This window comes from Anabrus simplex, chromosome 8 (assembly GCF_040414725.1).
Source record: "Anabrus simplex isolate iqAnaSimp1 chromosome 8, ASM4041472v1, whole genome shotgun sequence".
NCBI classification, from domain to species: Eukaryota; Metazoa; Arthropoda; class Insecta; order Orthoptera; family Tettigoniidae; genus Anabrus; species Anabrus simplex.
Genome location: NC_090272.1, coordinates 195,708,838 through 195,735,454, shown reverse-complemented (window position 1 = coordinate 195,735,454; position 26,617 = coordinate 195,708,838). Strand labels below are relative to the sequence as shown.

The 26,617-nt window shown below is 38.9% G+C and overlaps 1 protein-coding gene across 1 annotated transcript in view; it reads right to left on the bottom strand.

Annotated features, from left to right (window-relative positions):
- The window catches only part of LanA (laminin subunit alpha), a 389,558-nt gene that overhangs the window by 184,264 nt on the left and 178,677 nt on the right, over positions 1 to 26,617 (bottom strand). Inside the window, exons 21-26 of the mRNA XM_067152600.2 lie at positions 23,756 to 23,912; positions 20,670 to 20,906; positions 14,979 to 15,141; positions 5,427 to 5,547; positions 3,643 to 3,807; positions 104 to 341 (exon numbers count right to left, since the gene is read on the bottom strand). Of these exons, the coding sequence (XP_067008701.2) occupies positions 104 to 341; positions 3,643 to 3,807; positions 5,427 to 5,547; positions 14,979 to 15,141; positions 20,670 to 20,906; positions 23,756 to 23,912 (1,081 nt within the window). The remainder of the gene's footprint in view (positions 1 to 103; positions 342 to 3,642; positions 3,808 to 5,426; positions 5,548 to 14,978; positions 15,142 to 20,669; positions 20,907 to 23,755; positions 23,913 to 26,617) is intronic.

Sequence of the window (26,617 nt, the reverse complement as noted above, 5' to 3'; positions counted from 1 at the left end):
AAGATTAGAAAACAAGTTATAAACATTCATCACAATTCATTGTAAACCCAAGATGGGGTGGGGGTGGTGGGGAGAGATCAATATCGACCTATGAAGGACTTACCTCGAGGATCAGTGGTGTAGAAGAGAGTGTAGTTAAGGTTTCCTCCATAAGCGGTCAGCTTGTTGCCCAGGTACTCAATAGGTGTCAGGAAATAAACTACTTTGTCTTGAGTTTCTGGCAAGGTGAGGTCAGCTCCAACAGCATCATCCAGCTGCATCGGTAACGTCGTCAGTAGCTGGATGATGACATCCTTCTTGATAGAAATACCAGCCAACAGCCAATCTTCAAGATGAGACACCTAGAGAGTGAAAGAGTAAGTACCTGTCTGAACATTTACAAAGATATACAGGGTATACCAATGACTATGTTACAAAATTCCAGGGTTGGTAGAAAGGATCTGTACGATCAATTTCCATAAAGGAACCCACATCTGGAAATGCTCCATCTGGTAGTTAAGAGCCTCCATATTTCTGCTTCCTACAACACAATATTCTAAATCACCTTATTAACAAAAAAGAAAAAAACCCAGAAAGGCTTTGGAAAACAAATCAAATTAGGCCTACATTGTATATTTTCTTTAACATGAATTGGAACATGATTAAGGCAGTGGTTTAGCTGCTGGCTGGCTGAGGTTCAAATGCCAGTCGATCCCGGGTTGGAGTAATGTTCACCTGGCTCTCACTTTTACCAGCAAGTAAGAACACTCCTCTGGGACCCTGAAGTAACAGCAGAAACAAAGCTGGCAATGTTCAGTCAATACTTCATATCGACCTCAACCTATAGTATTGAAACATGCACTCTCACTAAGAAGAGCTCATCACAGGCATATGAGATGAAGTTCCTCAGGTCCACAATTCAAAAAACAAAACTGGACAAGTTAAGGAATGACATGGTGAGAAAGGAAACAGGAATTGAGACATCATTGTTAGATCAGGTAGAGAGCAATGTATGCACATAAGTAATTCAATATTGTTTGTTTACAATGCAGCAGATGTCACTGTCTATGGTCTGTGTTGAGCCTGGAGTAAACTATGCCAATTCAGGTAAAGACTGATAGTAGTGGATACAGTGGACTACAAGCTTCAGCTAGTGTTTTTCTTTTCCAAGTGCAATGCATATTTTCCAGTTTGACCAAGCCAGAATTGTGGCATTTATTCAGGATATACATACACAACCAGTATCACATATCATGGGGGTTACCTAAATTGTAGTGTCGAAGCATTTATGATTTGTGGTGCCATCAGTTATCCAAGAAAATCCAAGGAAACTCCTTTGATAAAAAAAAAAAAATGCACTAAGAACTTGGCTTGACAACTTCCTTAACTCCAAACCAGCAGATTTCTTCAGAAATAGAATTTAAAAAATTGTCCTAACTTCTGCAGAAAGTCATTGAAAATCCAGGAGAGTATGTTACTGTTCAGTTTGTATCTCAAAAGTCTAGAAATATAGATTTTTTTCCACGCAGCAAAAAGAAGGGTATGAATTTATGATTCATTTTAGTTCCTTTTAGGAGTGACAGCAAGGCACTTTTGTACTTGTTACTTTAGGGTCCCAGAGGAGTGTTCTTACTTGCTACTAACAAACTAAGCAAAATGAGAATGAATTTGAGAAAAGAGTTCCAGGACTAGAATTCTGATATCCTTGTACTATGAGAATATAAACACTATCAGCATCAAGATTCAAAGCTCAGTTTTTATTTTCTTGTTTAGGACCATCTGAGACCACATCAAATAATTATAAGGCAATTCCGGAAGTACTTTGCAGCCCAAAAGCGTTGCATTCTTTCTCTGGTCGCCTGTCTTCTCTCTTCTGTCCAGCCACTGTTCTGCTTTTGCTCATCGTGGAAGCCCTTAAAGTTGTCGATCACTGATCTGTATTTTGATCGATTAGAGATGTCCTCCTGATTCAGTACCATGCTCTTGAGGTCCTTCCTTACTTCCTTGAACCACTTATCCGAGACGTTAGGTCTGTTGTCCAATACCTTAAAAATCAGCTTCATTAGTCAGGTTGCATCCATCCTGAATAGATGTCCGTAGAACTTCAGTCATCGTTTCCTTATTGGCTCCATCTGCCGTTCATTATCCCCATATAGCTCTTCTCTTCCTTGGAGTCTATACTGTCCATCTATCTTAGGGCCCATTATTTGCACTCATACTTCTCTCCTTCTCCCAGTCCAGCCTTTCCCTGTCATTCTAAGGCATTCACCTACGTACAGACACTCTGATTTCATCACTGTGTTATAGTGTCTGAGTTAAGCTTTTGTTGAGATCACCTTTTTCTCGTATAGAACACGTGTCCTACGAAAAGCTGCAGTCATCTTCTCTCGCCTGCTGTTGTTAGCTTCTTTCTCACTAGTTTTCATCTGCACTATCTCACCAGGATATCTGAAACTGTCCACTTTTTTTATTTTACTGTACTCTGTTGTTAGGTGTTGAGGTGCTGTTCGGATATTGGTTATGTACTTTGTTTTCTCTAAAGACATTTGGAGGCCAGTTTTCTCTGCCTGTTCTTTCAGCATGTTTATTTGTTCTACAGCTGTCTCTACATTTCTTGACAGGATTGCCACATCATCGCCGAAGGCAAGACAATTGACTCTCATGCCGATTTTTGAACCTCCAATGTGAACATTGCTCAGTAACCTTTTCCCGGATAATTCCTTTTCCCATTCTCAGATGACCTTTCCTAACATGCAATTGAAGAGATTTGGGGACAGTCCATCACCTTGTCTGATGCCAGTTTTAATTAAAAACTCTTTGGATAATTCTCCCATGAATTTTACTTTTGAATGTGTCCTTGTTAGAGTTTGCTTGATAATTTCCACTGTTTTATAATCCACTTCAAATTCTATCAAGATGGCAAACAATAATTCACAGTCAACTGAGTCATAGGCTTTTTTAAAGTCAACGAAGACCACTACCAGGACCTTAGAGACAATTTTCCAATACCCTTTTCAAGAACCAAATCTGCTCAACACAGGACCTCCCTTTCCAGAATCGATCTTGAGATTCACCAAGTTGATGATCTATTTGCTCTACTAGCCTAAACTGCAGTGCCTTGTAAGTATGAGGTATGAGAAATGCCACAATAATTGTTGCAGTTGTCCAACTCCTCGGCTGAATGGTCAGTGTTGAGACCTTCGGTTCGGAGGGTACCGGGTTCGATTTCCGGCTGGGCCGGGGATTTTAATCGCATCTGATTAATTCTTCTGGCTCAGGGAGTGGGTGTTTGTGTTCGTCCCAACATTTTCCTCTTCATATTCATACAACATACTACACTACCAACCCCCACAGAAATACGCAATAGTGATTACATCCCTCCATATAGGGTTGGTGTCAGGAAGGGCATCCGGCCATAAAACTGGGCCAAATCCACATGTACAATACAGTTTGCACTCACGACCCCACAAGTGTGGGAAAAGTGGAAGAAGAAGAAGAATTGTTGCTGTCAGTTATCTGAATGTTATAAAAGCTACTACTCTTATCACCATAGCTACAGCAGTATGTAATCCTCACATGTGAATACAGCCAACAAATGGAAAAGACTTATTATAAACTTTTTGCAATATGAATAACAGAATAATAACAGAATAAGATGGTTACCTGTGCTCTATATAGTGATGAACTGGTACAGCGACTCGTCTTGCCTGAGCAGAAACACTTAGTACAACCCTCTGGATTGCTGGCTTGAGGGTTGAAGGTTCCTTCCACACACAGGTCACAAGCTTGTCCATAAACATTGGCCTTGCAGGTACATTCAGCTGAGTTCTACAATGATAATCAGAAAGAGCCTTAAACGTTAATACTAAAACTGCTTCAAGAATACATCTAAATACAATTCCAATCTTTCCATGAAGTGGTTAAATTCAAAAGAACTTAGATCCATGATCCAGTAAGAACATACTTTCTGTCTGCAGTTAAGTCTATCTCTGTTTTAAAATATGATCATGTACATAGACAGGATGCAGATTTGTGGAAGGGTCTAAATGTTATGAGAGAGTTCATAGACCTTACATACAAACATCAATTTAATTAAAATCAATTAGTACATTTTTCATCCTTATATCATGGACAACATCTGCTACAGCCTGAATATCAAATTAAAACCCAAAGATAAAGGGATCACATAACAAGAATTAGATAAAACTATGTAGGCTAAAGTCCTTGTTATCTGAAAGTCATTCGTTGATTGTAAAATGTGGTACCAACTTGGCTTTTCTTAAAATGGATAATGTTGATTTGGACATTATAAAATTATATTATGTGTTTGGAGAATCTTGACTTGTGCTGTGTTGGATGTTTTGTGGAATCATGCTCAAAAAGTTAAGGTATTGTAAGAACATATATCCTTGCTGGCTTAAGCTGGTTTATCCACAACAGTACGTGGAAGATGAGTTACACTCGCTACCGATGTAACAGGAGACAAATGTAGTTGCCACGAGATAACAGCTGTTCACCACTGCCACACTGCAGACCACTACCATCCAAGACAGATGCCGTGGAACAAGACTATCGATAATATTATAGTATTGATTGCCCCTTGAAAACGATACAATCGAACATTCTCGAATTGACACAAAACAATTTGAATATCGGCTTGTGGACAATAATGTTTGGAGCGGTGTGGAAAAATATTTTTTTAAATGTTTTTATTTTGCAGATTGTGGTGTTTGTGGTGTTATTCACAGAATTTGCATTATTTCGCTATTTAAATTCACTCCTGGATAACATGAAATGTGTAAATACATGAAAATAAAACCATCCTATCCTCTATATAGAGTTTTTCGTTTTACTGCTAATTAACAAAAACTAACACCTCTACTGATGAGGTTTGGATTTCAATCAATCATTAATCAATCACCACTGATCTGCATTTAGGAAAGTCACTCAGGTGGCAGATTTGTAGCAAGTTATGGAAGAAGACACCTACATGGATGGAAATAAGTGCACCCGGGAAACCTGGAGCTGGTTCCAGATGATGATTTAATTATGAGAGCTCTGATACAGAAGACGAGGAGAGATACAGTGGAAAGATACAAAAATAATTAAAGATGGGAAAAGTAGGTGATCAAATGGAGAGAAAAAAAAATAGCTTGAACATATTAAACACACATAAGCATGTCAAAACAAAAGTATGGAATTACGAACTGTAAAGAAAGAAAGAAAGAAAGACTAAGGGTTATTAAGAACAGCATGAGTCAATAGAACTTGGACTTGAACATAATGATGGATGAGTGATGGTGGAGACAGATTAAAATGTATTTGACTCATCCTGGCGAGAAATGACAATTTCATTGAGTTTGAGATCTTCATCATTAACACTTTTCCAAAGCTCTTGGTTCCCTGAATCAAATGTATAAGTGTCTGTATGGAATATCACCCTTTACCTGATCACATATCTCTGCCGTAGTTCCTCGCAAGTCACACTCACATACTTCACAATACGGAAAACCCCAATGGCCAGGATGGCATCGGTCACATGTTCGACCCACAACATTAGGTTTGCACCTGGAAAGAACAAGAAATTGTGTAACCTTTCATTTTCCATATACAGTTTCCAATTATCATTATATAAAAATAAAAATAAAAACAGAACATGATGAAACTTTTCTTTAAAAGTTAAATATAGGTTGTTTTTTTTTTTTTTTTTGTGTCTGAAGTACAAAATATGAAACATGAAAACATAAAAAAGAAGCACGAAATAGACACAAGTATGTAAATATGTGTTCATCAAGTGACTTCAAACAGTTCCTGCCCAAAATTCGCCACTTCGAGAGCAGTCAAGCTCAGTTAGCTTGAGTCAAATCACTCATTGTACATCTGGATGGGCATAACAGAAAAAAAAAAAAAGAGATGTTGTGTTGTTTGAAATTCGCCACAATCACACAGAACTGTTTTGGTCGGAAAATGCCACTTGTCCCTTGTTCTTGCACTTCAGGTCACAGTCTGTTCAGGGACTTCCAGATTAGCCAGTTCTTTGTGTGGCCAGAAGGTAGATTTTCTTTCGGTTCCATCCATTCAGACAAATTATTAGTTCTCTCCTTCCACATGACAACTCGTGCTTTTGCAACTGTTCCTTGTAATGGTTGAGTAGTTGTTAAGAAGCTCTTTCTCGATTTTAATCTCCTTTCAGCAGGTCGATATCCATAGAATTGGTGTGAAGTCATAGAAAAATATTTTTCTCTTTTCATTGTTGGCGGTCACTTCCCTTCTGATACTAGATGGAGCAATCCCAGCCAGATAGTTCACTTTATTGGTGGGAGTTGCTCTCAAACAACCTGAAATAATCCTGCAATTCTCGTTTAAGGCAACATCAACCTGTTCTGCAGGGGCTGACTTATACCATACAGGACAGCCATATTCTCTTGCTGAATAGCACAGGGCCAGTGCTGTTGGTCTTAACGTTTAGGGATGGGTACCCCAGCTAGTCCTTGCCAGTTTACGGAGGAGCCAGTTCCTCAAAGAGATTTTCTGCTTTAACTTAAGGCACTGCTCTTTGTATGAAAATGTATCGTCCAAGATGACCCCTAGGTATATAGGATGGAAGCAGTGAACCAATAACGTACCATTCCAGAACACTTTGAGTTTCCAATTAGCTTGCATATGTTTCACGTGGAAGGCACATACCCTAGTCTTACTAGGGTTGGTATGAGTTGCTCCTTTCATAGTAAGTACAAAGTTGTCCTAGAGAACAACTGAGCGTATGTTCTATGACCTCAAACTGCTCTGACTGAGCAACAAGAGCAAGGTCATCAGCGTATGTGAAGCTTTTGCAGCCTTGCGGCTCTGGCTGATCATTGGTGTACACATTAAATAAAATGGGAGACAGGATACTTCCCTGGAGCAATCCATTCTTCTGAGTTCTCCATCGACTATGATGTTCTTGAAAGTCGATAAAGAACTGATGATCCTGTAAAAGTACAGCTATCATCACAGTGAATCCATGATTGTTAGTAAGGTGATAGAGTTTATGTAACAGCATTCTGTAGTTTATGGTGTGTTATGCAGCAGAGAGATCAACGAAAGCTACACCTTTGATCTCTTTCCTTTCAAAACCATCTTCAATGAAATGAGTAAGATGTAGGACTTCAGAAGTAAAGTTTTTCCCTGCTCTGAATCCAGGTTGCTGAGGAATGAGAATGGAATAAACTATAATAGTTAAACAATTTAAGATCATTCTCTCTAGGATGTTATAGATTTGGCAAAGAAGTGATATTGGTCTAGAATTTTTGGGGTCATTCGGTTCTTTACCACGCTTCAAAATAACAATTATTCGAGCCTTGTGCCATAATTTTGGTATCTTGAAGAATGAAAGGCAGTGATTGTAAAGATTTAGAAGCCAAATTTTCATGACATTACCAAAATGTTTAATTTGTTCAACACAGATATCATCCAATCCTGCTTGCCTTGCCATTCTTACATGTATGGACGGCTGCTTCTAATTCATGAAGGTCAAATGGTCTAGTGAATTCACTGTTCTGATTGTGTGCCTTATCTTCAAGTTTGAACTCTGATTTTCTAAATGAAGATCTTGGTGAATTGTTATTTATTAGTTGTGATTCAATTTTATTGGCAGTGATGTTTGTGTAAGTGGCACTCTTATCATTATCTAATTTCTTCAGTAGTCTCCAAGCTTCTGACTATTAACAGAAAAGTCAGTTTCCTCCACTAGTTTTAACCATTTTTCTCTCTTGTTCTGTGCTATCATTGATATTAGCTCTCTTCCTTCCCATCCCTAAGCCTTTCCTGTCCCATCATCACCATACAACCTAACTGTGTCGGTGCGACGTAAAGCAAATAGCAAAAAATATATATATATATATATATTGTGTCCTGCAAACTCGGATATAGATAACCAAAATGCCTTCTTCACTGCATCCACAAATTTGTCATATTCTTCTGGTGTTAGCTGGATATCAGCTTCTATCCAAAGTAGAAGTAAATTAGGTATTAAAAGTATCAATTTGAAAGTCTGGAAAGTACATTCCTGTTCAGAGAGAATATCACATCTGCCGTTTCTTTCTTTCTTTCTTTCTTTCTTTCTTTCTTTCTTTCTTTCTTTCTGATGATTTCAATATTAGAGCATCTGTCCACAAACAAGAAAACAGATTCACCTTATGGACATACCCAAGCACCGTATAACTAAATGTTCTAATTCCTTCACAACCAGTGGCTGTTGACTGTGGAACACCATAAATATTTATCTACTGTTTCAGAAATCATCTTGCTATCATACAAAATATATTTACATAACAAATTAATATCACGTGAAAATTAAATATATTCATACGTGTCACTTCGTATCTACCTTGTATTGTATTTGGCAAAATTTATAATGAATCAATCAGTGAAGTAGAGGAAGCATTAAAAGCCCAAGGAAAGTTCTTAAGACTTGTCACATGTGCTATAAACAGAGAAAATCTTGTATTTTATTTTTTTAAATTTAAACTTCACATGAAGTACAGTCTTGTCCTCCTTTCTTCAACATCACATCCAACATAACATCAGCAATGAACCTGAATAAATAATAGAGAAGTTTGCTTGCTAACTTCAGTGACACTTACAGATGACTTACATGTAAAATAAGTTCTAAAATAATTCACTTTCTGAACTTTATACGTAGTGTAAAATTTTTCATAAAATGACCCTTTTTTGAACAAATATGTGCTTAGTAGATAAGTTTGTGAAAATAAAATAAAAATATGAACTTTACCCCCCACCCACTTAAATCTGTACTGGATCCACCATTCATAGATATGGAGAAGTTGTGATTGATGAGGAGACAGTCTTTCTATTTGAAGACTGCAGTGAACGAAAATGTAGAGAATGTAGTCGTCCTTTTGTTCTTCATGTTTATCCTAGTCTCTTCAGTTGCTCCCTCTTCAGAAGCTGGCCTGTCATTGTGTTTGCCCTGTTAAGTGCTCCTAGTTATGTCCCTACTGTGGGAAACCAGTAATATGTGTTCTTTGTGTTGTTTACTTCCTTGAACCTGGTTATGTACTCTTTGGAAATGGAGGACTCGGGGGAGTGTGTAAAAAGAAAATGGTGTGATTGTTTGTGGTTTGTAGATGTCTGGAGAATTAAATCTCGTGTGAAAGTATGTTCTGTGTTTTGAACTGTGTTTACATGTATAGATGATGTTCTGTGGTTTTTTAATGTTGGTGCAAGGATCTGTGACACGGGTAGTGCGCGAGTGTCTAACCCAACATTTAATTTGGTGACCCCGACGTGATAAGTATAACTGTACGTGCCACAATGGAGAATTTGTGTAAGAAACGGAAACCTGTGAGAATATCATTCACGAAAACCTCCCGACTTTTACTAGATGAGCTAAATAAAGACGCAATAAATGACGAAGATGTTAGGTTAATGTCCGTAAAATTGGAACGTTTATTTCAAGAACTTTCGATGTTAGATGAGCAAATACTGGACTTGGTTTTGCAAGAAGAAGGCAGTGATAAGAAATATGAAGATGAGTATACCAATATTGAAGAATATAGGGATAAAATGGACGCTGTGAGATTCAAAATAGAAGCACACACTCAGAGGTTAGGTGTAACCCAAGAAAATGATAGGTTTGAGATGGCATGTTCTGTTGAGGCACATAAAAAGAAGATGAAATTACCAAAAATTGAGTTGGTTAAATTTAGCGGTGACATAAAGGACTGGCTTTCTTTTTGGAGTCAGTTTCGCAGAATTCATGAAGATGAAGACATAGCAGTGGAAGACAAATTCCAGTACCTGATCCAGGCGACAGTTCCAGGAACAAGAGCACGAGAGATCATCGACAGCTATCCACCGACTGCAGAAAACTATCAGAAGGCAGTGGACGGACTGACTGAAAGATTTGGTAAGAAGGAGTTGCTGACAGAGTTCTACATCAGAGAGCTCCTAGGTTTGGTCATAAAAAATGCCACCAGTGTGAAAGGTAAGGAACATACTTTACAACTGTACGATAAACTTGAGTGTTACTTAAGAGCGCTGGAATCCATTGAAGTGACTTTTGACAAGCATGCGGCAATTTTGTTTCCACTTGTTGAATCAAGCATTCCAGAGGAGCTTTTGAGAATCTGGATGAGGAGTAGTTCAAGTGTGACTCAGGCAAGTGATTACAGTGAAAAATTGAAGATGTTGCTAGAATTTCTAAAGGCTGAGGTGGAAGGAGAGGAGAGGATAATGTTAGCTAAAACTGGGTTTAAACTGACTCATAGATCAGGTAAAACCTCCAATGAAAGAAAAGATTCAGAGGATGAAAGTGTACCTGCTGCATATAATCTGTTCACTAGTGAAAAACAGAATACACGATCAAATGTTTGTGTATTTTGTGAGAAGTTTCATGAGAGTAAGGAGTGTTTTAAAGCCCAAAGAATGTCTCTTAGGGAAAAGACAGACATGTTAAAATCTAAACGGGCTTGTTTCACATGTTTAAAACCCGGACACAGGTCTGTAAGGTGTAAATCCTCACTAAAATGTTTGATCTGTGGGAAAAAACATTATCCCATAATGTGTTCTGATCTGCCTAGAAATAACGAGAAACCAATATTGTCAGAAGAAAATAGGAGGGAAAACACGAGTGTCGTTGGTGCAAACCACTGTTGTTCTCCAGACGTCCTGTTGCAGACTCTAATGGTAGTTATCACAGCTAAGGGTGGTCGACGTGTGGTAAGGGCGATAATAGATACTGGATCCCAGCGTTCCTATATTCTAAAGAAGACTGCTCTGGAAATGGCTTGTTCTTGTGTTGGATCTGAAAATCTCACACAAGTTCTGTTTGGGGGAATCTCGTCGCAAAGACAAGTACACAAGAGATATCGAGTATCACTTCAGAGCATGACAGGAAATTATTCATGTGAGATTGAAGCCTTAGATCAAGTTTCTATATGTGGTTCAATTCCTCGCATTAATCAAAGTGCTTGCCTGCAAGAATTAAAAGAGAAGGGCATTGTAGTCTCTGACACTGGAGCTGGTCATCCTACTATTGAAATTTTAATTGGAGCTGATTATGCAGGAAGCTTATTCACGGGAAATATGGTAGGACTACAGTGTGGCTTAGTGGCACAAGAAACTCGTCTTGGCTGGGTGATAATGGGAACAACCCAAAATACAGGGCATGGTAACACGGCTAACCTGGTAACATCCTTACTAACACATAGTGAAGATCTGGCAAGACTCTGGAGGTTAGATGTGCTTGGGATTACAGATCCAGCAGACAGGAAAAACAGAGAGGAGGTGGAGTTAGCAGTTCTGAATCATTTCAAGAGAACAGTCGCTGTTAACAAAGATGGTAGATATGAAGTCTGCCTACCCTGGTGTGAAAGAAGAGAGGATCTTGAGAATAACAGAATGGTGGCAGAGAAAAGACTTGCATCGATGACTTCAAAACTTGTCTCCGAGAACAGATACGAAGAATATCATTCAGTACTACAAGACTGGCTAAAAGAAAATATAATTGAAGAAGTTGATGATGACATTGGAAACAAGCAGGGATACTTTATGCCTCATCGTGGAGTTTTCAAGAGTGATTCAACTACAACGTGCCGACCCGTGTTTGATGCTTCCAGTAAACAAGGAGGAAAGCTGTCCCTAAATGACTGTTTGGAGAAAGGCCCCAACTTGCTGGAACTTCTACCATCCATCCTGCTGCGATTTCGAGAAAGAGAAATAGGAGTAGTGTCAGATATAAAGAAGGCATTTCTGCAAATCTCTGTGAACGAAGTGGACCGTAATTATCTGAAATTCCTTTGGTGGGATGATTATGCGACTAGGAAGATTAAGATTTTTCGCCACTGTCGTGTGGTATTTGGTGTAAATTGCAGCCCGTTCATTCTAGGAGCTGTTATAGAGCATCATCTTGATAACTGTCCTGCTGGGTACCGTGAAACTGCAGAAAAACTCAAGCATTCATTTTATGTGGACAACTGTGTTGCTTCAGTCAGTTCGGAAGAAGAATTAAACTCTTTCATACAAGAGGCTTCTCGTTTGATGGCCACGGCAAAGTTTGAGTTACGAAGTTGGGCGAGTACTGCACTAAATGAAAGCGATGTGATTCAAGAAACCATACCGGTACTCGGATTACTATGGAACAGAACAACTGATAGCCTGTCTTGTGTAGGGAAAATACAAAATATAGAGCCACCTGTAACAAGAAGAAAGATTTTGTCTGTCTGTCAGGCAGTATTTGATCCTGTAGGGTATATATGTCCTGTCACTGTTGTACCGAAAAAACTATTGCAGGAAAGTTGGAAAGAGAAGACAAGCTGGGATGCTGAGGTCTCGGAAGATCTGCAAAGAAACTTCGAGAGGTGGTTAGAAGAATTGCATTGTTTGGCTGATGTTGAAATTCCTAGACGATTTACTTCAAGCAGCGATCGAACATCATACACTTTACATGTCTTCTGTGATGCTAGTGCTTCAGCCTATGCAGCTGTTGTATTTTTAAGAAGTGAAAGTAACTGTGGGATGACAGTGCAGTTGTTACTAGCGAAGTCACGAGTTGCACCGGTGAAGAAAGTAACTATGCCTAGACTAGAATTGTTATCTTGTTGCATTGGTGTCCGACTGCTAGTCACTGTCAAGAACAGTTTAGGTCTCCTGGAGACTCCTCAATATTGTTGGACTGATTCGACTATTGTATTGAGTTGGATTAGGAGGGATGGAAAATGGGGAACCTTCGTAGAGAACAGAATAAAGGAGATACTAAACTTCACACAAAGGAATGAGTGGAACCACGTTCCTGGGAAACAAAATCCTGCTGACTTCCCGTCGCGAGGATGTTCGGCTAAAGAACTCTTAGAATCTGCCTGGTGGGAGGGACCAGCATGGCTAAGGCTACCTGAGGAGGAATGGCCTAGTAATATGGCTGTGGACATAGAGTCCTCTTGTCAGGAAGAGGAGAAAGGGGTAGTGATGACAGTTGGTAGTACTACCTCATGGTTTCTGGAGTACTTTTCGAAGTATACCAAGATAGTGAGGATGGTGGCATGGATATTCAGATTTGTGAAGAATAGTGAAAAACAAAGAAATGAAAGGTATAAAGGGAAGTTAACAGTGCAAGAGATAGAAAGGGCTGAAAAGAAGCTTATACAACTGGTACAAGAGGAAACGTTCACCAAAGAAAGGGTTTCTAATTTGAAATCTCTGTGTGTCTTCAAGGATGCAGAGGGAATCCTGCGGGTGAAGACGAAAATTGTGGAAAGGAAGGACGATGATAACTTCAAATGTCCCGTTGTCTTGCCAAACAAGCATAAACTAGTTCAGCTTTTGATTCAGGAGGAACATGAAAGACTGCTTCATAGTGGAACTCATATACTACTAGCTCACTTGCGCCAGAGATACTGGATACTGAAAGGTCGAAGAACTGTTAGAAATGTGATTGCATCGTGCAAGAAATGCAGACGACATGAAGCCAAAGGTATGGTTCCAGAAGTGCAGTGCCCTCTTCCAGAAGATAGAGTGAAGGACGCATCGGTGTTTGAAGTTGTGGGAACAGACCTTGCAGGTCCACTAATCCTCAAGGGAGGACAGAAGTCGTGGATTGTACTATTCACTTGTGCCGTGTATAGGGCAGTTCATCTAGAACTAATAACCACTCTGTCAACAAATGGATTTATTATGAGTCTTCGTAGGTTCATTGCGCGAAGAGGAAGGCCAAAGATAATTTACAGCGACAATGGAAGCAACTTTGTTGGGAGTAATAACCTGCTCAGATCCATTGACTGGAGCAAGATAGAAGAAGATGCCTCGTTGCTACGAATCCAGTGGAAGTTCAACCCTCCAACCGCTGCCTGGTGGGGAGGTTGGTGGGAACGGATCATCCAAACAATCAAAAGAGCCCTTCGTCGTGTGCTGGGAAGAGCGTCTCTAAACTACGAAGAACTACTGAGTATAATATGTGACTGCGAGGCTCTGATAAACTCTCGACCTCTCACTTACATGTCAGAAAATCCTCAAGATTTGAGTCCAATCACGCCTAGTATGTTTCTACAAGACCTGCCTAATGTGAGTACTCCTGATTTGGACTTGATAGATGAGAAATGTTTAACAAAAAGGATGAAATATATCCAGCAACTACGTTAGGACTTGAGGAAACGATTCAGGGATGAATATCTGGGCCAGCTTGTACACTGTCATCAGAAGTCAAGTGGTGAAACTATAAAAATCAAGGAAGGGGACATTGTGCTCGTTGGTTGCGACCAGAAAAGACGGATCGAGTGGCCTATTGCCAAGGTGCTTGAGGTATATCCTGGAAGAGATGGTGTGGTACGAGTGGTACGGTTGAAGACTTCTTCTGGTGAACTTACCCGCCCTTTACAGAGACTCTACTTGTTGGAGGGATCCTCACCTTCAGATGTTAGTCCTGTCACTGATGTTGATGACAGAGACCGACAACCTTCAATGTCGCCACTGAGGGAGGTACAGGTGACGAGAAGCGGAAGGAGAGTAAAATTTACTGAGAAACTGAACCTTTGAGCCTAGTTGATTGTTGCTTCGTGCGACAATCAAGGGGGGAGGATGTGGGAAACCAGTAATATGTGTTCTTTGTGTTGTTTACTTCCTTGAACCTGGTTATGTACTCTTTGGAAATGGAGGACTCGGGGGAGTGTGTAAAAAGAAAATGGTGTGATTGTTTGTGGTTTGTAGATGTCTGGAGAATTAAATCTCGTGTGAAAGTATGTTCTGTGTTTTGAACTGTGTTTACATGTATAGATGACGTTCTGTGGTTTTTTAATGTTGGTGCAAGGATCTGTGACACGGGTAGTGCGCGAGTGTCTAACCCAACACCTACCTTTCTGTATATTCTTGCTTTGTCAACAGAATGTTTTTGAATCCATTCTCAGAACTAGGAGTTGTTATATGAAAGCAAGAAGGACCTCAATATCCTATAGATTACTGAATACAAGCTAATAGTTGGACTTTCAGCATCACTATGAACTACTTACTCGCAGCTGCCATTGAACAGATTACACTGGAGGTTGCCACGCTCCACACCCAGAGGATTACAGTTACACTCCTCGCATCCAATGATGGGATCAAAGCCATACGTGTAAGGAATGCATTGGTCGCATTTCTCACCAGTCACACGTGGAGGACAGATACATTCACCTGGAACAGAGACCATGCCACATTCACAAATACATAAAGTGAATTCTGTCAAAGACAGAGCACAGAGTGTAAATCTGCTGCATAAGAAAAATAGGAATAAGTATGAATAACAAAAGAGAGAGGACAATTAAAAGGCAGTGGAGGTGGTGATTGTGACAGTGGAATTGGTGTTTTTTAAAGGGGGGGAAAAACAAAACAAAAAGTTAGGTTATGAGGTACAAAAGAGTGAATACTGAGGAGAAGTAAATAGGAAATCAGAGATAAGGATGATAATAAAAAACTATTTTCAGTAATGTATTGATTATTTCTCCTCCTCCTCCTCCTCCTCTCCCAATGGTGCAGGGCCCACTTTGAGGGTCAATGTGTGCCATTTTGCTTGGTCTTTGCAGTGTTGGGCTGCAGATCAACAAACTTCAGGTCTGAATTTATTGTATCTTGCTAGCACTGTTGTGGTCATTCTTCAGGGTGTTAGTTGTCAACATCGAAATGGAATATTGAGTTTAAAACTGAACCAGATGCTGCACATTTGACATGACCATACCAACAGCGGTGCTTCTCTCTCACTTTTCCAAAATGATACTATACCCATTTGTTGCCCCAAATTGTGTCATTCCTGAAGTAGTAGTAGTAGTAGTAGTAGTAGTAGTAGTAGGAGGAGGAGGAGGAGGAGGAGGAGGAGGAGGAGGAGGAGGAGGAGGAGAGGAGGAGCAGTAGTCTTCAAACACTGATCTCTCCATGAGTGGCACATCATAGTTGAAGATCAAGTGCTTTAAGTCGCTCTATTGCTTCATCTGTTGGTCTGAGGAAGTCACTCCAACTGCCTGGATAGACCCACAACTTCCAGTTACTCATGATGTAGAAAACTGTTTATTGTGGGGTGCCATAGTCTCACATTGGTGTTGAAACATACTTTCACTAGTAAAGAGAGTCAGTGTATCTTTGATATTTTTTCCTGACTCTATTCAGAGTGGTCCACATCTTGTGTGGTAGATGGAATCTCCTGACAAGGTTTTTATGGGAGAAGATAATAGGGAAATATCTGTGAGACTATCCAACAATCGTCCCATTCCTTCAAAGGGTCGAAGTTGTTAGTGACCCAGTTGGCAACAACACATAAGGGTAGGTGACATGACATGACATGACATCTGACAGCAGGGATATTCTCCAGGACAGGCAGTTGAGGTTTAATGCAGATCTTCCTGTACTCTCTGTTTTGTTCTTTTCAAATCAGGTGGAATTATACCTGACAGAATTGGAAGTCAATGAAATGATGTGGACTGTATTGTATCAGATATCAGATGCATACATGCTTTCAACTGTGTATCAGTTAATTGTGTATAGGGGCTATTCACCCAAAGCTGGTGCATAGTATTTAGCAGGAGAGAAAACTATGCCTAAAGCAGATTGCAAAGTCTTTGCACCAGATCCCCAAATTGACCCACATAATTTTCAAATGACGCTGTTGTGTGTTTTTAGCTTGTTAGACAGGTTCAGAAGGTGTTTGTAAGAAAGCATGTAATTTACTGTAATGCCCAGGTATTTTGGCAGCCAGTTATGTTGCAGGTCTCGACCACAGAAATTAATTTTCAGTTGGGTTGTAGCCTGGTGGTTGTTCAGATGAAAGCATGACATCTCTGTTTTAGGTTTAAGCCTCCATTTCTCAAAGTAATTCTCTAGAGAGGATAGCTGTAAAATTTCCTCTTGTTTCACACATACCTCAATATAAAAACTGAACATCAGGAGAGACAGGATTGATCGTTGGAGGCAAACCAGTTTTGAGCTTCCTGTCTGTGATCAACACTGTTCTTCATGCATACTCAGAACACCAATGAATATAATAAACTTCTAAATGTATTAGATCCTAAAGCCCACAGAAAAAAAATTGATTGATTTATTGCCCTATTCTAATCCTACCCATAGCAGACATTGTCATCCAAATTTCCCAACTTTAGGCTTGCCTATATATAATAAAATTAGTACTAAGTTATGTTGGTAGAGCAGGAGCCATCAACTCTGTATACTATCATGTAAGCTGGAATTACTTGCCTGCACAGGCCTGTCCTTCAAGCAGCGGATGTGCAGCAGATGAAGTGGGGAACAAATAATAATGTTATTGGTTTTACAACCCAATAACTAATTTTACAGTTTTCGGAGAAGCCGAGGTGCTGGAATTTTGTCTCGCACGAGTTCTCTTATGTGTGAATAAATCTACTGACATAAGGCTGGCATATCTGAGCACCTTCAGTTATCATTGGATTGAACTGAGATACAAAATGCCAACTTGAGTTCAGGAGGCCAAAATTCTACTGTCTGATCTGCTCAACCTGGCAGAGGAGTTCAGGGCAGTCAACCACTGATAATTTTAATAGATACTAAGCAAATACAAAATTTATTTTAAAGAATAAATTACTTTTCATTTTGGGACAGGAATTTTAATACTTTATTTATTCTTATAAAATTGGTTTGGAATAAAATAGCTATTTTTGATTTAAAGTAATTGTGAACATGAATGCACTGATCTTTGCTGTGGTATAATACTTTTACAAATTTGAGTCCAAAAACATGTTTGGGTCATGTTATTGTGTTTAATACATGTCTAATAATAAATGAAATGATGTCTATTAACGATATATTTTGTATCTGAAACTATACAGAACAATATAGACCAAAATTTATTCTAAGAAACAATGTTAGGTTTTGGTCCACCCAATCAATACACGTCACTTTACAAGTGAACTATTTAATTAAAAACATATTAAAAACATTTAGGGACATGTTTCGTCTCTATTTGAGACCATCAGCCATAAAATTATGTGTTAGATTACAAAACTCAAATCAGGAACTGAAAATAAATGTAAAAAGTGGAAGAACCCAATGTCTTTTAAAGACTATTTGGAAAATGCAAAAAATATTAATATATATACATTATTTACACAAATTGACCTCACTTCTTGCAAAAACTTTTGTCTTCAATGTTAAAAATGAAATTAATTTGAAAGACAAGCCTGCCATAACGTCTGGTACGGAATCAATGTCCATTGTTGCTGTCCGTATTTGAAACAGAAGTTCCATTTTTAAACTGTTGAGAAAACATAGGAGAACAAATATACATATTATATTTAAAGAGGTAGCTTAAAACTTCTTGCAAATAAATCCTATCAGCCAAGTTAAATATTAACGATCTTACTTGAAAAACGTTGCAAGCATTGTTAGAATCTGGTAGGTTTTTTTTTTTGCAAGGGGCTTTACGTCGCACCGTCACAGATAGGTCTTATGGCGACGATCTGGTAGTTTCAGTGTGTTGACTGGGGAGATAGAAATTCCAGCCTCGGAAATGGATTGGTACTAAATCCATGTCAGAACAATTAAAAGCATAGACTTTTAGAATATTCTTTCAAAATTTAGCTAATTTGGTAGAAGAAATCTGAAGCCTTATGAGACCGCCTGTCATATGGCAAAGACCAGCGCTGCATGACCACCATATTCGTGGCTTAAATCCTATGAATAATCCTTTTTTTTTTTTTAAAGACAAGGTCGTAAATGACACTCCCTATAGCTGGTTTAGAATGAGCCTCGCTCTGACTTGCTTCTTGCCACGCTACAACACACCTTGTCTTTTTCAAAAAGGATTATGCATAGGTTTTAAGCCACGAATATGGTGGTCATGCAGTGCTGGTCTTTGTCATACGACAGGCGGTCTCATAAGGCTTCAGATTTCTTCTACCAAATTAGCTAAATTTTGAAAGAATATTTTACAAGTCTATGCTTTTAATTGTTCTGACATGGATTTAGTACCAATCCATTTCTGAGGTCGGAATTTCGATCTCCCCAGTCAACACACTGAAACTACCAGATTCTAACAATGCTTGCAACGTTTTTCAAGTAAGATCATTCATATTTAACTTGGCTGAAAGATTATTTGCAAGAAGTTTTAAGCTACCTCTTTAAATATAATATGTATATTTGTTCTCCTATGTTTTCTCAACAGTTTAAAAATGGAACTTCTGTTTCAAATACGGACAGCAACAATGGACATTGATTCCATACGAGACGTTATGGCAGGCTTGTCTTTCAAATTAATTTCATTTTTAACATTGAAGACAAAAGTTTTTGCAAGAAGTGAGGTCAATTTGTGTAAATAATGTATATATATTAATATGTTTTGCATTTTGCAAATAGTCTTTAAAAGACATTGGGGTTCTTACATTTTTTTTTTTTACATTTTTTCAGTTTCTGATTTGAGTAATCTACCACATGATTTTATGGCTGATGAAGTCTCGAATAGAGAAGAAACATGTCCCTAAATGTTTTTAATATGTTTTTAATTAAATAGTTCACTTGTAAAGTGACGTGTATTGATTGGGTGGACCAAAACCTAACATTGTTTCTTAGTTTTAACTGTATCAATACGAATCTACATGATGAAGTTCGTAAAATGTACAACATTTATTCTATGTCTTGATATTTACGGTATATAACTCTGTCAACCAACTCATCATTGTGCACTTCCCTGAATAAGCTCACTCTGACCGCATGCACAATCACCATTGCTCAGCCATCATCGCAGTGCACAAACAGGACTACCGGCCAGTTGACGATGCCTGGGGTAGAATAAAACGGAATGTCAAAATTGACTTGCAGGCATCCTAGATGGCTTCAAGTCAAAATGCCTACATACAGTAGCCGAGGAATTATTATTATTATTATTATTATTATTATTATTATTATTATTATTATTATTATTATTATTATTATTATTATTATTATTATTATTATTATTATTATTATTATTGCTGTTTGTTGTTGTTTCATTTCATTCCTAATAACAGATGCTTTGTTCTACATTTTGTAATTCCTATAGGAATAAATTGCAGTTTTGAGGAAAATCTAAGAGGTTAGGCACCTCCTTGAACCCTTGCCTAGAACACTATGTATATATGACTAACACAAACCAGTCCAACAAACCACGTCCTACTTGAATACAACTTCTATTCCCACTATAGAACATTTTCACTTTGTCTATGAGGCTGTCTCACACTTGAAGTTCTTTCATGCATTGCCAAATTCTTTCCTTTGGTACACTGTCGTAGGCTTTCTCAATGTCAAAAATTATTAGAAATAAAGGCTTGTTCTTCTCCCAGTATTTTTCCATTAGCATCCAAATTGCAAATATAAGGTCTGTAGTTGACCTCAAAAAAGTAGAAGGAAGACGATCTGTGGGAAGGTCATGAAGGAAATGGATAGATTTAGTTAAGACCGATGTACTGCTGAGAGGTCATGATTGGGACAAGTTGGTGGAGGAGGAATGGTACAAGGACAGGATGAGATGGAGGAGGCTCATATACCACACCCGGGAAACTGGAGATGGTTTAGGATGATGATGACTAACTAGAATGGATAGAAACTGGTAAAAGACTAACAGGAAGATAAGAAGACTTGAAAGAAAACCAAAATCAACTAACTGCCTTTGGCAAATCAGACATGGCTGAAGGAGGCTTGGTACAGAGAAGGCTCTGTATTATATTTACCTGTCAGTGTTTCACAAAGTGCAGTTGATGGACAATCACATGGTCTACAGTAAGGGAATCCAAAGTATCCAGTCTTGCAAGCTTCACATTTGCGACCAATCACATTCTCCCGACACTTGCACTGTCCTCCATATTTCTCGCATTCAAAACTCAATGATCCTTCAAAATCACACTGACATGGCAAAGCTCCATCATTGTAGTCAACAGTGAGCGAGAAAACTGCATCACGGCAGAAACCTGGAAAAAGCAAATCCATCACAAAAATTTAGTCTTTCATGTAGCCATCATTATACACAAATATAACATCAATACAAATAACAAAAAACCTAACTCTTACCCCACAAGAAAAGTGAACACAACAGATTCTACCAACAGACTCAAGAAAGCAAGATGGATGAAACCCTGACACATGCATAAACACTAACAATGAACCAATGAAATCTCCTTGCTCACAGACAGATATATTTATTACTAACTTTCACAAACAGTAACAATGTAAATATGTCCACCTCCTTGGCTAAATGGTCAACATTGAGGCCTTTTTGTCAGAAGTCCCCTTTTAAATTCCCATTATTGTTAGGGATTTTAACTGAATCTGGTTAATTATTCTCATTCTGGCTCAAAGACATAGTGTTTGCAGTTATCTTAACCCTACAAGTGCCAATGCTAGATTTTGTAGTGCCATGCGATAATGCTGAAACTGTAGTGGTTTAGACAATATTTTATGAAATTAGTAAATATTATCAGAAACCAACAATATATACACCATTTTAAACAGAGAGAGTAGTTTCATGATAAAAATACATATTAAAAAATGAAAATATAGAACTAAAAATCCTTTATAGAAAGCAAACATTTTGTTGGTTTGAATTTTTGTTATCCTGAAAATACAAATTGAAATTCCACAAAAAATTCATTGTCATAACAGAAGAAAAAAGATAAATATCAAAGATGTTCCCCATACAATGCTGAAATAATGCTGAAAGTTTCAAGAAAAGCTGTACATAATTAGCACTCCTAGACAACTATAGGGGAAAAAGAAAACATTCACTTTTTTCCTTGCAGCTTATTCTGATTCTACTTCCTCTTCCTGAGCTTTCTTCCTTTTGTGTCCCCTTGCTCTGAAGAAGTGCTCTAATTGATCCCAGCATGTTTCATGGACTTCCACATTACAGCCAATGTCACCCTCACTTTTCTGCTGTCGTCGCACATACAGCGCAGTTCCTCAGTTGTCTGCAATGGTGTATCGTCATCTGACAAATTATCCAAACTTCCTCCAGTCTCCCCTGGATTTTCTATTTTCTCAGAATCATTTTCACTATCAATTTCACTAAGGTCACTACCCTCATCAAAAGCTTGTAAAATATCCAATTGAGTTTGCAGTTTTTTATTTCGACGCTGCCATGTTTGTTTACTGCAGTCACATGACAACTACTAGATACAAGATTTGTGAAGATATAAAACTCCAACAAATACTACCAAAAGTGACAATTGTGGTGATAAGTGTAAACTAGAGACTTTTAACGTAATAAAATAAATAATAATCGTATGGCCTCAGCTGCCTTTTTGCAGACATTTCGATTTGACGCCATCTGGCTGTCTGCTCGCCAATTTCGATGTTCCGGTTTACTCTGTCTGCCATCTAGCGGACCTAGAGTAAACCGGATCTCTCTTGGGCGTCTATGGCTGAGATTGAATTAATTTTGTCGGGTAAATACCAAATGTATCACCAGAGATCTTTTACATGCCGACATCGTACGACATGGAGTGTCGAATGGACTTTTTTCCGCCCTTCAAAAATCCGACTACCTCTGCCGGGTTCGAACCCGCTTTCTTGGGATCCGGAGGCCGACACTCTACCATGGATCCACAGAGGCAGCTACTTTTAACGCGATGTAGTATGAATGTTTCACCAACAGATGACATAACAGTCAAGGAAACACACTTTTACTGAAGATCTCAAAAAACAATCCTGGCACCACAGGAAGGCGCGCACTGAGCCACTTTTAGCGATCCTTGGCACTCCTTGGGTTAATAAATTCTTCTTCATATACACACAACACATCATAACAACGATGACAGTAGAAACACACAATAGCGAATACCATCTCTCCAGATATGGTTCATGTGAGGAAGGGCATTCAGTCATAAAAACTGGGCCGCATCTACACAGATTGCACCCGCAACCCCACCAGAGTGTGGAAAAAACAGCAGAAAATGAAGAAGTAACATTATAACTTTGATGTATCTATGTGATACCAGTAACAATCACTGGCACCAAATCTCTACAAATAAAAATTATATTTTGTCTGTACATTATGAAAATGATTGTTGTTATATCAAGACATTAGAGACTACTGTTTAAATTTTTGTTGGCAAGTTTGTGTGTTTGTTTATTTGTTTTTCTTTGCTGTGAAAACATACTTTTATGAAACTCAGCATTTTTTTTTTTTTTTACAATCATGCTACCTTTGATGCTGGGCTACTTGACGTTATGATAATCAAGTGATTAAGGGGGTTGAAAAGGGAATTGGAAAGGTTTCTTACAAACATATAGCTTTATTTTAAAATGTTTCAAACTAAACTTTAAATTTAATTTTGAACACGTTATTTATGACAGATTTTTGGCTCTAATGGAGATATTTACTAATTCAAGTTTTTATTGCCAAGTCCATTAACAGCAAGCTCTGGTGACATGAAAATATTGTTAAGTCATCACGGAGATAGTGATAGTTGTAGTAGTGATTATCTTTGTAAGGTGCATATCCATGTGATCATTTGTCCTTTTTTCAGGGGACAACTCCCTACACCTCAGATGCTCAGATGCTTTTAAATTGTTGAGCCGGAAGAAAGCAATGTCTAAAGTGCCCATAACTTATCAACAATAACTTTACACTGAGTACTAACCCATCATCGGCAGGTACAACAGCCAATAGTCAATAAAAAACAAGTAAGTGGGCATTTTATTCACTCCTGACAAATCTGTAATGTTTTTTCTTTTGAATATCAGGCAATAATATTTTACTGAACATCAGTTGATAAAAGTCTCTAGGAAAGAAACAACTTCACAGCAGAACTTCTCATACCTGTATCATTCACATCCATGTAAAAGTGGTTCTTCCCACACTCAGTGATGAATGTTCCCGTATGGTCAACTGGCTCTTCTCTCAACACACTCTCTGAGTACCGATCTGCAGGAACCACCAGTAGGTAATCCAACCAGATACCCTTCCCATTTGGTTCCTGAAATTAGAAATGAAGACCAGAAGTATTTACCAGAATAATCATTCAAGAAAATGTAATGAAGGAGGAAATTTTTAAAATAGAGAAGTCATTATTTTGGAAAGCATTTGTGTCACTGTTCAGACATATTAGAAATTAGTTTCTTTTACAAAATCTGTACTGAACTATAAATAATAATGCAAAAGTCGACACTATGCTACTCAAGGTTTGTAACATAAGGAAGAAGAAATTATGCAAGTCTTACTTGGAATTCCTTCAGAGGAGAGATGTGTTCATTGCGGTGTTTAGAAACCCACCAGCATGCCCCCAGAAGTACATTTACTTTTATAACCTAATAAAGAGCAGCACCCACCATTCTCCATTGCTGAAATAGCTACTTGCATTCCTACAGGCTGACATAAAGTGGGATGTGACATAATTCCCATCAGTGATGAAGGCCCAGCAAAATAAAGCACAAATAAATAGAACATGTAAAGGAAACAATGCGGAATACAGAATAGCAAAGCCAATCTCTGTCATGAGAACAGTTTCCCCATTGGGTCCACACTACTCCTGAGAGGCTTTTATCTATCGCTGCAGTGCATACTGTCCATATGGCAAGGAAAATGTTATAATTCACTTTTCGAATTAGTGCTTATCTTATTTCCTAAGTAGACAGGTTGGCAGCCTTGAGGACGGACCGATCACGTCCTCCACAAGAAGACCATGAGGAGTAAACAAATGACAGTCATTCAACGCATAGATGAATGTGCTGAATATTGGGTAGCAAAGTGTCAACTCTGAATAACAATTTACAGTAGCCAATAAGATTTTTATTTATTTAAGTAATGGAAAGGAACAAACAAGCGGCAAATCAAGTAATACAGGGCAAATCCTGCAAGCATTACCATCCTTCCAGCACGCTGCATGTCGGAAATCGAGAGTGCAGTCACAGACGTACTGGTCCTGAAAATAAATGAAATGGCGTACGGCTTTTAGTGCCGGGAGGTCCGAGGACATGTTCGGCTCGCCATGTGCAGGTCTTTCAAATTGACTCCCGTAGGTGACCCACACATCATGATGAGGATGAAATGATGATGAAGACGACACATACACCCTGCCCCCGTGCCAGAGAAATTAACCAATGATGGTTAAAATTCCCGACCCTGCCGGGAATCGAACCCAGGATCCCTGTGACCAAAGGCCAGCACGCTAACCATTTAGCCATGGAGCCGGATGTACTGGTCCTGTGTGCCCGTAAAAACTATCACTTTCGATTAATGGAGAATCAGACAGAAAAATGATGAAACCAACCGCACATTACTGTAAGTATTGAAAATGCTCTCCTTCAGCATGTAGACAAGTGTTGTACCATGTGATGATATTCCACTTCCCACTCTGTAATTCAACCTCATGAATCTTCAAGATGTTAACACAAATTGGATTTTTCAGTTCTTCTGTGAATCGGGGATACTTCTATATACCTTTCAAACTACCCCACAAATAGAAGTTGCAAGGCATTAAATTTGGAGAGCAAGCTAGCCATAAACCTGCACTAATTATTCTGTTCCCAAACAATCATGCACTGCATTCACTGAACTACAAGTTGTATGTGCTGTAAGCACTGCCTTGCTGGAAATATCCAAACAAACCTCCCTCTTCAGTCAGTTGAGGAAAAAGCTCATTCAGTATTAATTCAACAGGGTGCGGCAGAAATACCTGACAAATTTCGAACATAAATAACTCGGCAACGCAATATGCCATTTAAAGATTTATTGCACAATTGGAAAGAGTAGTGTTTGCCATTTGTGTCACATGCACATACAGACTAGGTTTTGAAAATAATGCCATCCAAATGCTGACCGTCCTGTTCGATGCACCTCTGAAGCCTAACCCTGAGGTTCCACATGACTCGCTTGAGCATGTCTTGTGGTATTGCCTCGATTTCTTAATGTATGGCAGCTTTCAGATCATGTAGTGTTCTCCGCTTATGTCGGAAGACGCAATCCTTCAAATATCCCCAGAGAAAGAAATCGCACGGGGCAAGGTCAAGGGAACGGGCTGGCTATGGAACGTCACTCCGTAAGGAGATGAGACATCCTGAAAACATTTCTCTGAGGAGACCCATCGACACCCTGGCTGTGTGTGCAGTGGCACCATCTTCTTGGAACCACACAGCAGGATTCCCTAAGTCGGTGAGTGTCGGCCGCAGGAAATTGCGTAACAACTGTACGTAACAATCCGATGTTACTGTTACAGTTCTATCCTCCTCTTCAAAAAAGTAAGGGCCTACAATTCCGAAATCAGTGACAGCACACCAAACAGTAACACGCTCGCTGCGGAGAGGCAGCTCATGGAGCTGTTGGGGATTGGTTGCGGACCAGTACCGAAAATTTTGTTTATTAATGTAGCCTGACAAATGAAAGAGCACTTCATCACTTGCCAGGACACTGGTGTCAGCTGCTACAGCTTCCAGAATAGTCTCACAACACGTTCTGCGGTTGGCCCAATCACGTTCACCGAGTTTCTGAACACCCACCATTTTGTACGGATGGAACTTCAAGTCTGCGTGTAAAATCCTCCTTACGGTGCAATCCAAGAGTCCCATAGCACGTGAATGCCTACGCACCAAATGTTGAGGTGATTGCGTAACAGCGTCTCACTGCACAGATGGTCTGCACAGGCGGCTTCGTTTTCACAATAATAATACCAATGTAAATGGTCCA